The 12,635-nt window shown below is 40.4% G+C and overlaps 1 protein-coding gene across 3 annotated transcripts in view; it reads left to right on the top strand.

The window, feature by feature from the left end:
- Positions 1–12,635, top strand: part of ABCB11 (ATP binding cassette subfamily B member 11) — a 43,448-nt gene that overhangs the window by 2,203 nt on the left and 28,610 nt on the right. For 2 of the 3 annotated variants that reach the window (XM_019290237.3, XM_010406828.4), the window contains exons 2-9: positions 1,055–1,076; positions 2,305–2,352; positions 2,439–2,487; positions 4,295–4,536; positions 7,520–7,607; positions 8,497–8,630; positions 10,364–10,535; positions 12,301–12,425. In XM_019290237.3, the coding sequence (XP_019145782.1) occupies positions 1,055–1,076; positions 2,305–2,352; positions 2,439–2,487; positions 4,295–4,536; positions 7,520–7,607; positions 8,497–8,630; positions 10,364–10,535; positions 12,301–12,425 (880 nt within the window). The remainder of the gene's footprint in view (positions 1–1,054; positions 1,077–2,304; positions 2,353–2,438; positions 2,488–4,294; positions 4,537–7,519; positions 7,608–8,496; positions 8,631–10,363; positions 10,536–12,300; positions 12,426–12,635) is intronic. The other variant, XM_019290238.2, reaches the window with a different exon arrangement.

Here is a 12,635-nt window from a genome sequence, read left to right as displayed (position 1 = left end):
AATAAAGTTATCTTATTAACCCCAAAAAGGAGATGTCATCAGCTGTTCCTTCAGTCCCAAACTCAGACTGTTTCCATCTAACATTGTGTTCTTGAGAAATACAAAACCTTGGAGGTGATGGAAAAGCCGCCTTTCCCTGGGTAGAAAAGTGGTAAGAGGAAAAATTTGTGATTGCAGTGACTTCTTTGTACCCTCTGTGAATTGTGATGCAAACTACCTCTGTGTCTGCTCTGTGAAACGGCGCATGTGTGCATGCTCAGTGATGTGAAGAAAGGAAGGCACTGCTTGAAATGCAAACCATGGTTCTGAACTTAATGTTGAACTGGAAAATGCATCGTAATTGAGCAAAGTGCATATGCTCAATGCCCTTAGGTTATCCAAATTGTGATGTATGTATAAAACTAACTCTTCATTCATTGTCATCTCAAGTGATGTACAGCAAGAATTTTCTAATCAGACATTCTGATGACACTCCTTTGGGGCCCCTGACAACACAAGCTGTGCTTATTATGTCTTTCACAACATCTTTCGAAAGGAGGCTAAATCCAGACCTGTTCTGGGGACTAAGGAATTGTCCTACAAACTAGTTATGTCTTGTAGTATGATTCCATTTCTCTAAGCTATGGTTCCTTAGACAATGTCCCAAGAGTAGACACCAGCATGACAAGCTCATCCTACCCTCCAAGACCACAACTGCCCCTCTTCCACAGGATTTGCAGTCTCTTAAGTTGTTGGCAGGCAAGAGTGAAGAGCTACCATTCCTCCTTTCAGCGAGCGAGCATTAGCGTAGTATCCTCAATGGGACAGTGTCCAAGACAACGAGTTGAATGTTAGCAAACAGGTTGCAATGAAAATGAGTTTTGGCAAATGTCCTGAATAATGTTTTTAGTGTAAACCATGGCCTGGCTATATGTATTAGTGGGAATACGATGTTTAGAACTCAGGAATGGTCAGGTGCCATGGAGTTCTAGAGTTTATGTTTCACATGTCTACAGAAGATTATGTACTTTAACAATAATCATTAACTAGACTGTGCATTTATTTTCCCTAACAGGTAACAGCTTCAAGACATCAGAGTAAGTCATGTACATGATTGGCACAATCAATATTTCTAGGAATATTCAAAGAACTTAATGTCATTGGATCAAATTGATGGAATTTTTTTTTTTAAAAAAGCTGTTCTCTAGCAGCTGAACTGCCTTATTTGATACAACTGAAACAGATAGACCAAAGCAGTCCTAGAAACCTTTATAAGCAGAAATGGCAGCAATATGATCTTCCTTCTGAAAATGTTTTTGATATTCCATTTTATCTTTCTTCACTGCTTTTAGTTTGAGAAATTACTTTTTAAGGAATTTTAAAAAATCTATTAATTTCTCTTAAAACTTAACTGTGATATTTTAAAACAAAAGGGATTATCTCATATTAAGATTTAAATGTAGAATTCTGAATAGTTGAAAGTGGGGATGATTTAGAGAATTTGACCTTCAGCGGTTATCAGAGATCTGATTGGGATTAAGAGCCTCCTCCTTCCTAGACCTTTGGACAACTCTGTAGCAGGCTGGACAACCTAATGCTACAATTTGAGCCAGCTCTTTCTGACACAGTGTACCCAGTCTGGGAGCTACCCCTAGAACAGAGAAACTAGAGCATCTCTTAATTTTTCTCATTGTCGGGTTGCCTGCCTAAGAGAACACCAGCCCAGTATTAAAAGTCTACCACGTCTTTCACCCTTAAAACCCAAGTTCTGTTGGACTTTCACATGTAACACACATATGATCTACACATACCTGAGGGAAAGCTTACTTTAGGCTTTCTAGGATCTGGTTTATGAAAACAATTTATGACAAATATAGCTTGAATTAGTTTGCTTCATTAAAAACCAAACCAAAACAACCCACTGCAAATAGAATATCCCTACTCATTCATCACTGAATGTACACAGCTGATGATTCCTTGCTATGGGAACAAGACCTTACTCTGTCTTAAAGAAAGGATTAACCAACAATTTGGGCAGTAGGTTTTTCTTTACCTGACCTTAACCCACAATCCACATTGTAGAAAGAGTGTTTTGAGGAGCTGCTTATGGAACAAAGTATAAACCTTTTGAGAATTTTAACCTAACCTTCATTCTAATTCCTGTCTAAAATTTAAAAGAACCATCAAATCACTGGTTCCAAAGAAATCTGAAGGAAACAGCTTGTCTCTTAAAATCCTGGGCAAAATGTCTCAAATAAAATGTAATTTCAGAGAAGTAACCAAGTGAGTAAAAATAATAATGCAAAATCTTATCCTTTTTGCCAGAAATTTCTATGCATATGAAGAACCATTTATACAGAAGGAAAGTGAAAAGTGAGTTCAGTTCTTTATACTTTGCATATAAAACAAAGTAAGTACTAAAATACAAATTTATAATTTTATGTTTTCTGTTGTTGAAGGTCGTCAGAGAAGAAAGAAAACAGTGCTCATATTGGCTTCTTTCAGCTGGTAATGAAAGCAATACCTATAAATATTTGATGTGTATTGTATTGGGCTGCAGAATAAGTGACAATAACCAATAAGGTTGTTTTGGGATAGCTGCGACTAAGCCAAACTTTTAAGGATTAAATCTTTTGGCCTGAAATCCTACCAATAAAATTCAGAGGGATTTCAATAGAACCCCTTGTCATCTTGTCAATTTGGTGTCAAAATTGTCTGTTAACACATTATATTTAACCTACAGGTAGATATGTGGAAATGAGGTAAGATGCACAGCAGGGATCTAGGTGACCTTGGTTCATTCTTTTTTCTGCCAAAAATTTGCTGTGTGATATTTGGCAGATAATTTAGCTCCCTCATAATTGCCCCAAGGGTTTTAGAAGATTTGGTTGCAATGGAAACTTATAGATGCACAATACCATATGGTATGAGTTACATCTAGCCTTTGATGTAATTCCATAGGGTGCCTCTAAATTTTAAAATGAATGTAGTCAGGAGTTGTCCAACCCAGCAGCATGCAGCTAAGAGGTCTCATTACTTCTATTTTACACATAGTCCGGGCAGTTAGCCAGTACTATATCCAAGCTAGTATGGTCCTGACTGCAGTACTGGGCTAGTGCAATAACATCCCTGGTGCTGTACCTGGCTAAGTATCTCAGCTCCTGGTTGGGTTGAGAGAACAGTCTGTCCCCACAGAGGGCAAGCAGAGAGGTTTGAATTCTGTAGCCTTTAACTCCTAAAGTGCAGTTGGTAAACACAGTTTGCCTCATGTGCTGAGAGATCAGATATCACATATCTGTGCAATTTCTGTGTGCTTTTTTTTAAATCAAGGGAATTCCTAGACTTCTTATGAGCAAGGTTTGTAAGACAGTGGTAGTGTTACAGTTTTCTTCTGACTTTTTTCTTTTCTTTTTTGTAGAAGAACCTTTTATTTATTTCTCTTTTGTGTTAACTGGTTTCCCCTTTATTTTGTCTTTGCCCTAGTGTCCCTTTCCGTATGTGCTATAAATTTCCACTCTTTCTTCTCTTAAGCACATTATAGCACATACAGAACCTGGACAGGTTCTTCAGCAGGCTATGATTCCTCTTGACACTCCTATTTCAAAATGTATAGCATTTGATACTGATATTCTATATGGACAGTTTAATCTATATATTTGTACCTGACTTCACCCTGAGAATCAGAGTTCATACAGTCATGCAAAGGTAACTTAAATCACTGTATCTTTGCCGAGTTACCAGTGTGAAAGCTCTTTTCTATACATTGCTCCCAGATTAAAAGTCGATGCACAACTGCCTGGCTCAGCCAGTGCATTTTAGAATATTATCTATGAGAAGCTGCTCTGAGATGTTTAATTGGTTTTCTACCACAGCACCTCAGACTTTTGAGAAATTGGCTAACTCTATTCAGAGGCTCTGCATAATGCCCTAAGGCTTTTTCCTCCCTTTGCTCTCTCTCCATCCCCACAGGAAATCTGCAAAGCAGACTATATGTATGAATTATAGTTACTATTCTTAATCTCTTAGCTAGTTTCTGGAATGATGATAATGTGGAATGATATTGAGCTATTAATGTTGTATGAAAATATGTTCATTCACATGTTAAAAGGAAGCTCATAATTTATGAGGCTGTAATCACAAATGTAATTAGATTAGATTGGACAGAGAGATTTGTCTTCTTTCTGTATTGAAGATAATTCTGAGATTTAAAGAGAATGTTTTTTTATTTGATCCACCTAATTAATGATTTATCATTATACAACCAATATGAAGACTGCCTCTCAGCAGAGACCATATTTTTTTCTTCCCTCTTTAGTTTCGATTTTCATCATCTACAGAGATTTTAATGATGGTTGCTGGTAGTATATGTGCTATTGTTCATGGAGTAGCCCAACCAGCTGTGTTGCTTGTGTTTGGTGCAATGGCAGACACATTTATTGAATATGACATTGAAATGCAAGAGCTTAAAGACCCAAACAAGACATGTATAAATAACACCATAGCGTGGATTAATGGTACTATTTATCAGAATGAAAAGAATGCTACAATAAGATGTGGGTAAGTAATGGATGTATTTGTTTCTTTCCCATTGTTATCATAGCTTGTCAGAGAATGCATTGCTATTGAAGGTCTTGTTCAGCCTCTAAATCTTACATTTTCTATTCATGAGGTAGGAAAGAGGCATGGTTCTTGTTACATAGTCCTGTTTCTGACCTGGAGATATTATCTGGAGGGACAGAAGGTCAGCTTGGACCTTGGTCTTTCAGTTGTAGTTGTCAGCAAGAATATTCTTTGATTATCATTGTTCTGATAACAGACATGTATGTTATATATATGAGCTCATTAATCTATTTTCTCAGATTACACTTAGGTAATAATGACATCTAGTCATTCTGGTTAGCGCTTAGTTACCTATAGGTGCCTGCTGACTTCTGAGCAAGTTAGCTAAACTATTGTCACTGAGAGAATTGAGCATTTATAGAATGCAATTCATCTCAGCTTATGGGGGATGTCTGAGACAGGTCAAAAGAACTGCCCCATAAGATTGCCTGTTTCTTTCCATTAAATATAATAAATGGAGTCTAGATAATACATTCAGATACAGATATCTGTTAAGGCCAGATTTGAACCTGTAACCTTTCCTAAGAATAATTTTTTGGTGCATCATTACAAGGGTTTTCTAATCTCTGAGTGGCATTTCATTACATACTTAATTGCAGTTAAAAGTTACTTGTGTAAAGGTCTCTGAAATTCAGAGCACATGGGAAGAAATTCACATCCTTAGATGTAGGTGACTGGGGCCAAATTATTTTGCTCCAGGCTGTCCAAGCCAGCCTTCAGAGATGGGCTGGCAGTTAGAATACAGGATTTACTACTGACATCTGTACCTCTTAAGCAGCAACCACACACCAGGCAGGACACATTCATAGAACCATAGAATGCATTGGGTTAGAAGGGACTTTAAGGATCATCTAGTTTCAATCCCCTTGCTATGGACAGGGACACCTTCCGCTACATCTGGTTGCTCAAAACCTCATTCAAACTGGCCTTGAACACTTCCAGATGAAGAATCCACAACTTCTCTGGGTAACCTGTTTCAGTGTCTCACCATCCTCACCAGTGAAGAATTTCTTTCTAACCTAAAGCTGCCCTTTTTCAGTTTAAAGCCATTGCCCCTTGTCCTATCCCTCCATGTCCTTGTAAAACATCTCTCTCCTGCTTTCTTGTAGACTCCCTTAGTGTACTGGAAGGTGTTCTAAGCTCTCCCCACAGCTTTCTCTTCTCCAGTCTGAACAATCCCAACTCTCTCAGCCTGCTCCAGCCCTCTCATCTTCATGGCCTTCCTCTGGACTCACTCCAGCAGGTCCATGTCCTCCTTATGTTGGGGCCCCCAGAGCTGGATGCAGCTCTCCAGGCGGGGTCTCACCAGAGCAGAATAGAGAGGCAGAGTCCCCTCCCTTGATCTGCAGGCCACAATGCTCTGGATGCAGCCCAGGACATGGCTAGCTTTCTGGGCTGAGAGCACACATGCCTAAGTCACGCCAAACTTTGTCCACCAACATCCCCCAGTCCTTCTCCCCAGGGCTGCTCTCAATCCATTCTTCACTCAGTCTGTGTCTATTCTTGGAATTGCCCCAGCTCAGGTGCAGCACCTTGCACTTGGCCTTGTGTGAACTTCATGAGGTTCACAGAGTCCCACCTCTCAAGTGTGTCAAAATCCCTCTGGATGGCATCCCTTCTCTCCAGCACATCAACTGCACCACACAGCTTGGTGTCATCAGCAAACCTGCTGAGAGTGCACTCAAGCCCACTGGCCATGCCATTGACAAAGATGTGAAACCGCTCTGGTCCCAACCTTTGAGAAACCCTTGAGAAACACCTTCTGTCACTGGTCTCCACTTGGACATCGAGCCCTTGACTGCAACTCTTTGAGTGCAGCCATCCAATCAATTCCTTATCCACCAAGTGGTCCATCCACCATGTCTCTCCAGTTTAGAGACAAGGATGTCATGCAGGATAGAATCAAATGGTTTGCACAAATCCAGGTAGATGATGTCAGTTGCTCTTCCTTCATCCATCAATGCTGTAGCCCTGTGATAGAAGGCCACCAAATTTGTCAGGCATGAGTTGCCCTTAGTGAAGTCACACTGGCTGTCACCAGTCACCTCCTTGTTTATCAAGTGCTTTGGCACACTTTCTAGGATGATCTGCTCCATGATCTTAATTATCATGAAAAATTGTACTAGATACCTTTCAGGCACCTGAGTTGTTTCCATGATATGCTGTTTCCATGAAATTCTGTTTCCACGTTTTTTGTCAGAGATCAAGTAAGGTGCGTAGGGTTCCCTTTTGGCTTAAAAATTCAGTGTAAAAAATTTTGGGTAAATTAAATAAAATTTTCTGTCTGCAGGATGTTTTTTAAAAGTTGTCTAAAGGCAGAACCTATAACAACCTATTTCAAAGTAGATGAAATGCAAAAGCAGCAATTCAGTGCCCTTCACTGATATTAAGAGTAATTTAGCACTCCTACCTGAGTAAAAAAACAAATTATCTTTTCAGATTAGCAAATTTATGGTACAAAGTAATATTTGAATTGACTTTAGCAGCCCTCACTTCTCCCCATAAAATGCAGTTGAAATCTGAATGTTATTAGTTGCCATAATGGCACAAAGCACGCACATTCAACATCTAATGAAAACTTATTGGGCAGCTCTTTTCTGAAACACCCTCTCACCTGTGCTGTTTCAGGGCATGCAGTCTGGGGGGGTTTCCCGGAGACTACAGGGCTGCTCCAGGATGGAGGAGCATTTCTTGGTACCTGCCAGCTCCCTACCCCTGTGCAACAGGCAGAATAAGGAAACCAGCTACTAGCAATAGCCTCAGTATTGGGAGAGAATGCCTCTGTTGGCAAAACAAGCTGACTTCCACCTAGCCTGACTCTAACTTGAGGAAACACCAGATTAGAATTCTGTGAGAAATTAAAACTATATTAATTGCTCTTTTTTTTTTTCCTTTTTTTTCCCCTTTTTTCTTTTTTCAGGCTGCTGGACATTGAACACGAAATGACCAAGTTTGCAGGATACTATGCAGGAATTGGTTGTGCCATACTTGTGTTAGGATACCTCCAAGTTAGTATTTTGGTTTCTGTTTTGATTTCAAAGTTTAAATCACTAAACAATTAAGTTCATAATAATAATTATGTTAGTTTTAACTGCTTAGCTACTTATTTGAGCAGAACAGATGCTTTCAGTTCTCATTCTATTGCTGAAATATGTTAGCTCTGGCAATCTGAGAGCTCCTTGGATTTGTGCATGCATATCTTTGTAAAAGGATGAATTTTACCCACAGCACAAGCAATACTTGCTCAAGTGTGGCTACTATGGAATCCACATGTCCTCCAAAAATAGCAGCCAAAGGGCATGCAGATTCCCAGTAGGCATCTCAGCTGGGTTGAGCGCTGTTTGTATTACAGAGATATTACAGAGCAATACTAATGTGAAACTAATGTTGAAGAATCGTACCCTACGTATTCTGTAGTAATTGTTCAGTCCTATGACTGAAGTGAGTCAAAAGCTTGGACAATTCCTGCATAGTCTGTTGAAGGGTCCATGGCTTTTGAAGCTGTTTTTAATCGCAAAAATCACTTGTCAATCTCCTTCCTGAAAACTATCCAAGAATTTTGCTGAGGTAGGATGGCTGCCATCCCTGTATTACTTACAGTTGTAGATGGAAAAAGCTTTGTCCATATGGCATTCATGTAGCTGCATACGTAATTTAACTTGTCTCTTCTCTCATCCTATCAGAACTGAGACAAATGCTTGATCCAGAGGCTATATAAAATTGTTGGATTATTTAAAGATCAAAACAACTGTTATGTCTGTGTAGCTGGAATATATTTTACCTGAATAGTAATTTTATCAATAGCCTTTCCCATTCTAGTCAAATCGTTTTTTCTAATTTGTTGGGAGTAGAAAGACTTTTTACTGCAATTTATCAGCTGTTTTGTGCTTTTCCCAGATCTGCTTTTGGGTTATGTCTGCAGCTCGTCAGATACAGAAAATCAGGAAAGCTTATTTCAGGAAAATAATGCGAATGGATATAGGCTGGTTTGACTGTACATCTGTAGGAGAACTGAACACCCGAATTTCTGAGTGAGTAATCTAAAAAACCCGTATGCTACAGAAAACATTTCGCAGTTCCTTCCAAACACTGCAGAGTGCCAATAATCAGGCATTTGGCAAACACCTTTTAGTAGAAATACAGCTATGTTCGTGGGAGCAGCAACCAGACTGATTAGCTCCCCCATCTCTGAACTAAGTACCATAACTGTTAAACCACAATTATTTCCCTTTCATGCCTTGTCTGTCAGTAAATACGTGTGTGTGGGAGTTGGATTGGTTTTGGGGTGGGGTTTTTTTTCCAGTTTGTCTTCTCTTCTCCTTTTGTGCCCAGTCCCTTCAGAGTGATCTATAATTTGGCTGCCGGTGCATGCTCCCTGAGTCTGGAGATGCTGATTTGAACCCTCTCTTAATTCCCAGAAAGGAAAATTACATTAGGGGCACATTTTGCTTTTGTTAGCTTTTAGAAGGAAAGAGTGAGCCTTGCTTAATCTTCTGTTAAAAAAGATACAAGCAGGCAGCTGTGGGGTGAATATGCTGACTGTAGATGGCTTCCTGTTCTCAGTTGTGCCTGTGTAATAGTATGTAATAGTCACATATGCTGAAGATTTTTCTGTCGTTGGAAGGAATTTTATTTTACTCATTGGTTTCTATTGCTTTCTGTGGTGTTCTTTTTATGAAGAATAAATGGCAAGCTTTAGTCACTGGGAAGAATTTCTTAGGAAAAAGTAGGAATTAATAATGTATTTGTCTAATAAATAACGTTTCCCTTGTTTTTGAACAAGATTGTCCTGCACCTACAAAAGCTCCCTGACTGTGAAAAACATTCGCCAGAAGAAATATAAACATGTTCTTTTACTCAACACTCTTACAACAGAGGACTGTAATTTCACTTGACTTATCAATAAGCTTCCAACTTTGCACTTTAAATCTCAAGGCCACTTGCTACAAGTTATTCCAGGAGTTCTCAGTAGTTCTAATCTCAGAGGTGAGGTAGTAGCCAAGAGTGACAGAAGTATAATGATTATACTTAAGACAGTTTTTGATGATTATAATTGATGATTATATTTAAGACAGTTTTTCTGTGCTGGCAATGCCTAAGAGAGAACAAATGAACTCTGAAGCTGCCCTGGGGCCAAATGGTGTCAACTGCTGCACCATTGTCCTCCATACAATAGAACTGTCATGTTTTCTCACTGTCTCCGGTCATAAAGTAGCCCTCCATCTTCCCACTCTCCCTCTCATTTAGAGAACAAAGTACCTGGTAGAGAGGAGAGAGGAACTGGGAGCTCGTGGAAGGTGGAACTAGAAGAGAGTTAGAGACCTCCTCCCTTTTCCTGTCCCTTCAGCAGGCCAGTATGGTGCATTCTCAATGCCCCATGATGTAAGGAATGCTATATGAGCTATGCTGTTTTTCCTTTATCACATAGCTGCATCCTGCTAAGATGTCTCTGCCCCATCCTCTGAATCAGCTGGGGCATGGTAGTAAGAGCCAGCTAGTGAATGAGTCTGCTGCCAGGACAACTTTTCTTGGGAAAGGACAGTACTTCCTCTGTAGTATTCGTGCCTAAAAGCCTTCTCCATTGCAAAGGCATCAGATTTTCTCACTGTAGGGTCTTTGTACGGGGTGATGGTGAAAGAATAGGGATGAAGGAAGGGCCCTCTCCAGTGAAAAGCAACTAACCCAGATGTGGCCAAGACCTGCAACACAAACAAAAGTAATACTCACCAGTCTTCTGTTGATTTTTGTTGTTGTTGTTTTCCAGTGATGTTAACAAAATTAATGAGGCTATTGCTGACCAAGTAGCAATCTTCATCCAACGCATAACCACCTTTGTGTGTGGATTTCTACTGGGATTTGTCAGTGGCTGGAAATTGACCTTGGTTATCATTGCAGTCAGCCCTCTGCTTGGGGTTGGAGCAGCTCTCTATGGCTTGGTAAGTGAATTGTGAAAGGTTCGTGTTGAGCAATGATGAGCAGGAAAGATCATGCCAGAAATCTGTGAGGATTGGTGAAGTTGATTACACCCCTTTAAAGTCAAGAGAGGCAAATTACAGTCTCAGTAGTACTGAGTGAGGGGGGAGGGATGGAGGGAGAGGTGTGGTAGAAGGGAAGTGGGCTTTGCTCCCACTTTGTTTATTCTGATTCCCAGAATAATAAATCCTCCTTCTAAGATGGTAGTGTAAGCATACCTTCTTATGGGTCCTGTGGATGGGCAATGTTGCTGAGATCAGAAGCTGGCTTTTACCTTCTCTCTTACTACACACCTGGTTTAGATGGTTAGAAGATACAGGACTTGATTTCTCTATGTAAATTAGTGACTTTTCTGGGTGATAAGTTTCAGAGACATAAAATGGTTGAAAACAACTACTCAAACTTGCCTCAAACTGTCCCTGGTCCCAGAAGCTGCTGCACCTTCTCCTAGTTTTTCCTGTTCTGTGTCTCCATCCACTTCCTACAGACTTCCTGTCACTGTACACAGGAAGGACAGTGAAAAGGGAAACTGCAGGATCCTCTGCCCTCTCACCTCCTCTCCCATGCTCAGCAGGGCTGGGTGGTTCCTGCTCATCCTCTGCATTCTTGTTTGGTTCAGCCCTCTGGCAATCTCATTTCTTTCACATCAGGGACAGCTTGCTGTCATTTTCCTATCCAACCTCTAATGTAACTGTGATTAATTTCTTGTCTTCCAGCTCTCCTTTAGCACCTTGTGCTGGCTGCAAGTAGATGACATGAATAATGACTCATGTGAAGGGGGAGAGCAGAAACTTGGCAGGGAATGAAATCAAACCCAAAATGCTTTTCCTTCATTTGTGATTTCTTTCTGACCTTATTCCCCTTTATGTTTGTAATTTTCTCCCTTTCCATTCTTATTTCTCTGTACCCATCTCTTTCCAGTCACAATACCTACTGTTAAGTGTTTCCTCATTATGAGCCTTTCCAGCCCTAGTCTTTGTTTTACACCATGAAGAAAATAGACCCAAGGTCAATCTAGCCTGGCTTCCTGTCTTCAAAAGGGGCTAGTACATTCATGGGGTAAGGTATTTGAAAAGAGAAAGCAAAGACTGACACATTAGACTTTCTAATGATAGCTTATTCCCAAGTCAATGTGGTATCTCTGTGTAGAATTGTAAATGACTACATTTTCTTTCATTAATTTGAGCACTTTTTGGAGTCTAAGTAAGCTTTTGGCATCCAGTGTGTGCTCTGGGCTGCTGTGTAAGGACCTGTTTGCTATCAGCCCAAAGCACAGTGGTGGGCAACATCTGTTTTTATCCTCCCCCACCACTACAGTTACCTCTTCTTCCTGACATTGGGGTCTGCCACAGTAGCTAAAGGTCTGCTCTTGGCACTTAAAGATCCCCCTTGCTCCCACTGTGCACAAACCCTCAGTCTGCAATCTGCTTCAGCCCAGTCAGAGCAGATAGAGGGAGGGTGGGAGGCAGGGAAAGCAGGAGTTGTCAGCTGCTCTTTCTAGCTACTTGGAGCAGAGAGCTGTTGCAAAACATACGTTACAAAGGTATGCCCTGGCACTAGAAGACCTAAGTGTTCGACTGTGCAGCATGCCTAATAAAAGCCTGCTTGGAGTGCAGGAGGTGACCCAGTGCAGAGCAGCCAGCACAGAGTGACAGCCAACATTGCTTATCACTGTCCTTTTCTGCACCTGCAGTTCAGGTGTAACCAGCACTGCTTATGCTTTTGTAGGCTGTGGCAAAACTAACGGGCCGAGAATTAAAGGCTTATGCAAAAGCTGGAGCTGTGGCTGATGAAGTGCTCTCATCCATCAGAACAGTGGCTGCTTTTGGTGGGGAGAAGAAGGAAGTTGAAAGGTTTGTTTGAACAAACTGTAAGGTCTCTGATTTCTTTTTCCTGAAGCAATATAATGCTGTAATGCACATCAGATTCATGGCAATTAATCTCTATATTCTACAATTATGACTACCTATTAGCTTTGAGACTTTTATGCATGTATGTTTCAGAAATCTAGGTTTCAAGTAATGGATGCAAAACTAGTTTTATAATTTAGTCTATCAGCGAAA

This window comes from Corvus cornix, chromosome 7, assembly GCF_000738735.6.
Source record: "Corvus cornix cornix isolate S_Up_H32 chromosome 7, ASM73873v5, whole genome shotgun sequence".
NCBI lineage: Eukaryota > Metazoa > Chordata > Aves > Passeriformes > Corvidae > Corvus > Corvus cornix.
The sequence above is the reverse complement of the archived record's forward strand: the minus strand, read 5'-3'. Positions and strand labels throughout refer to the sequence as shown.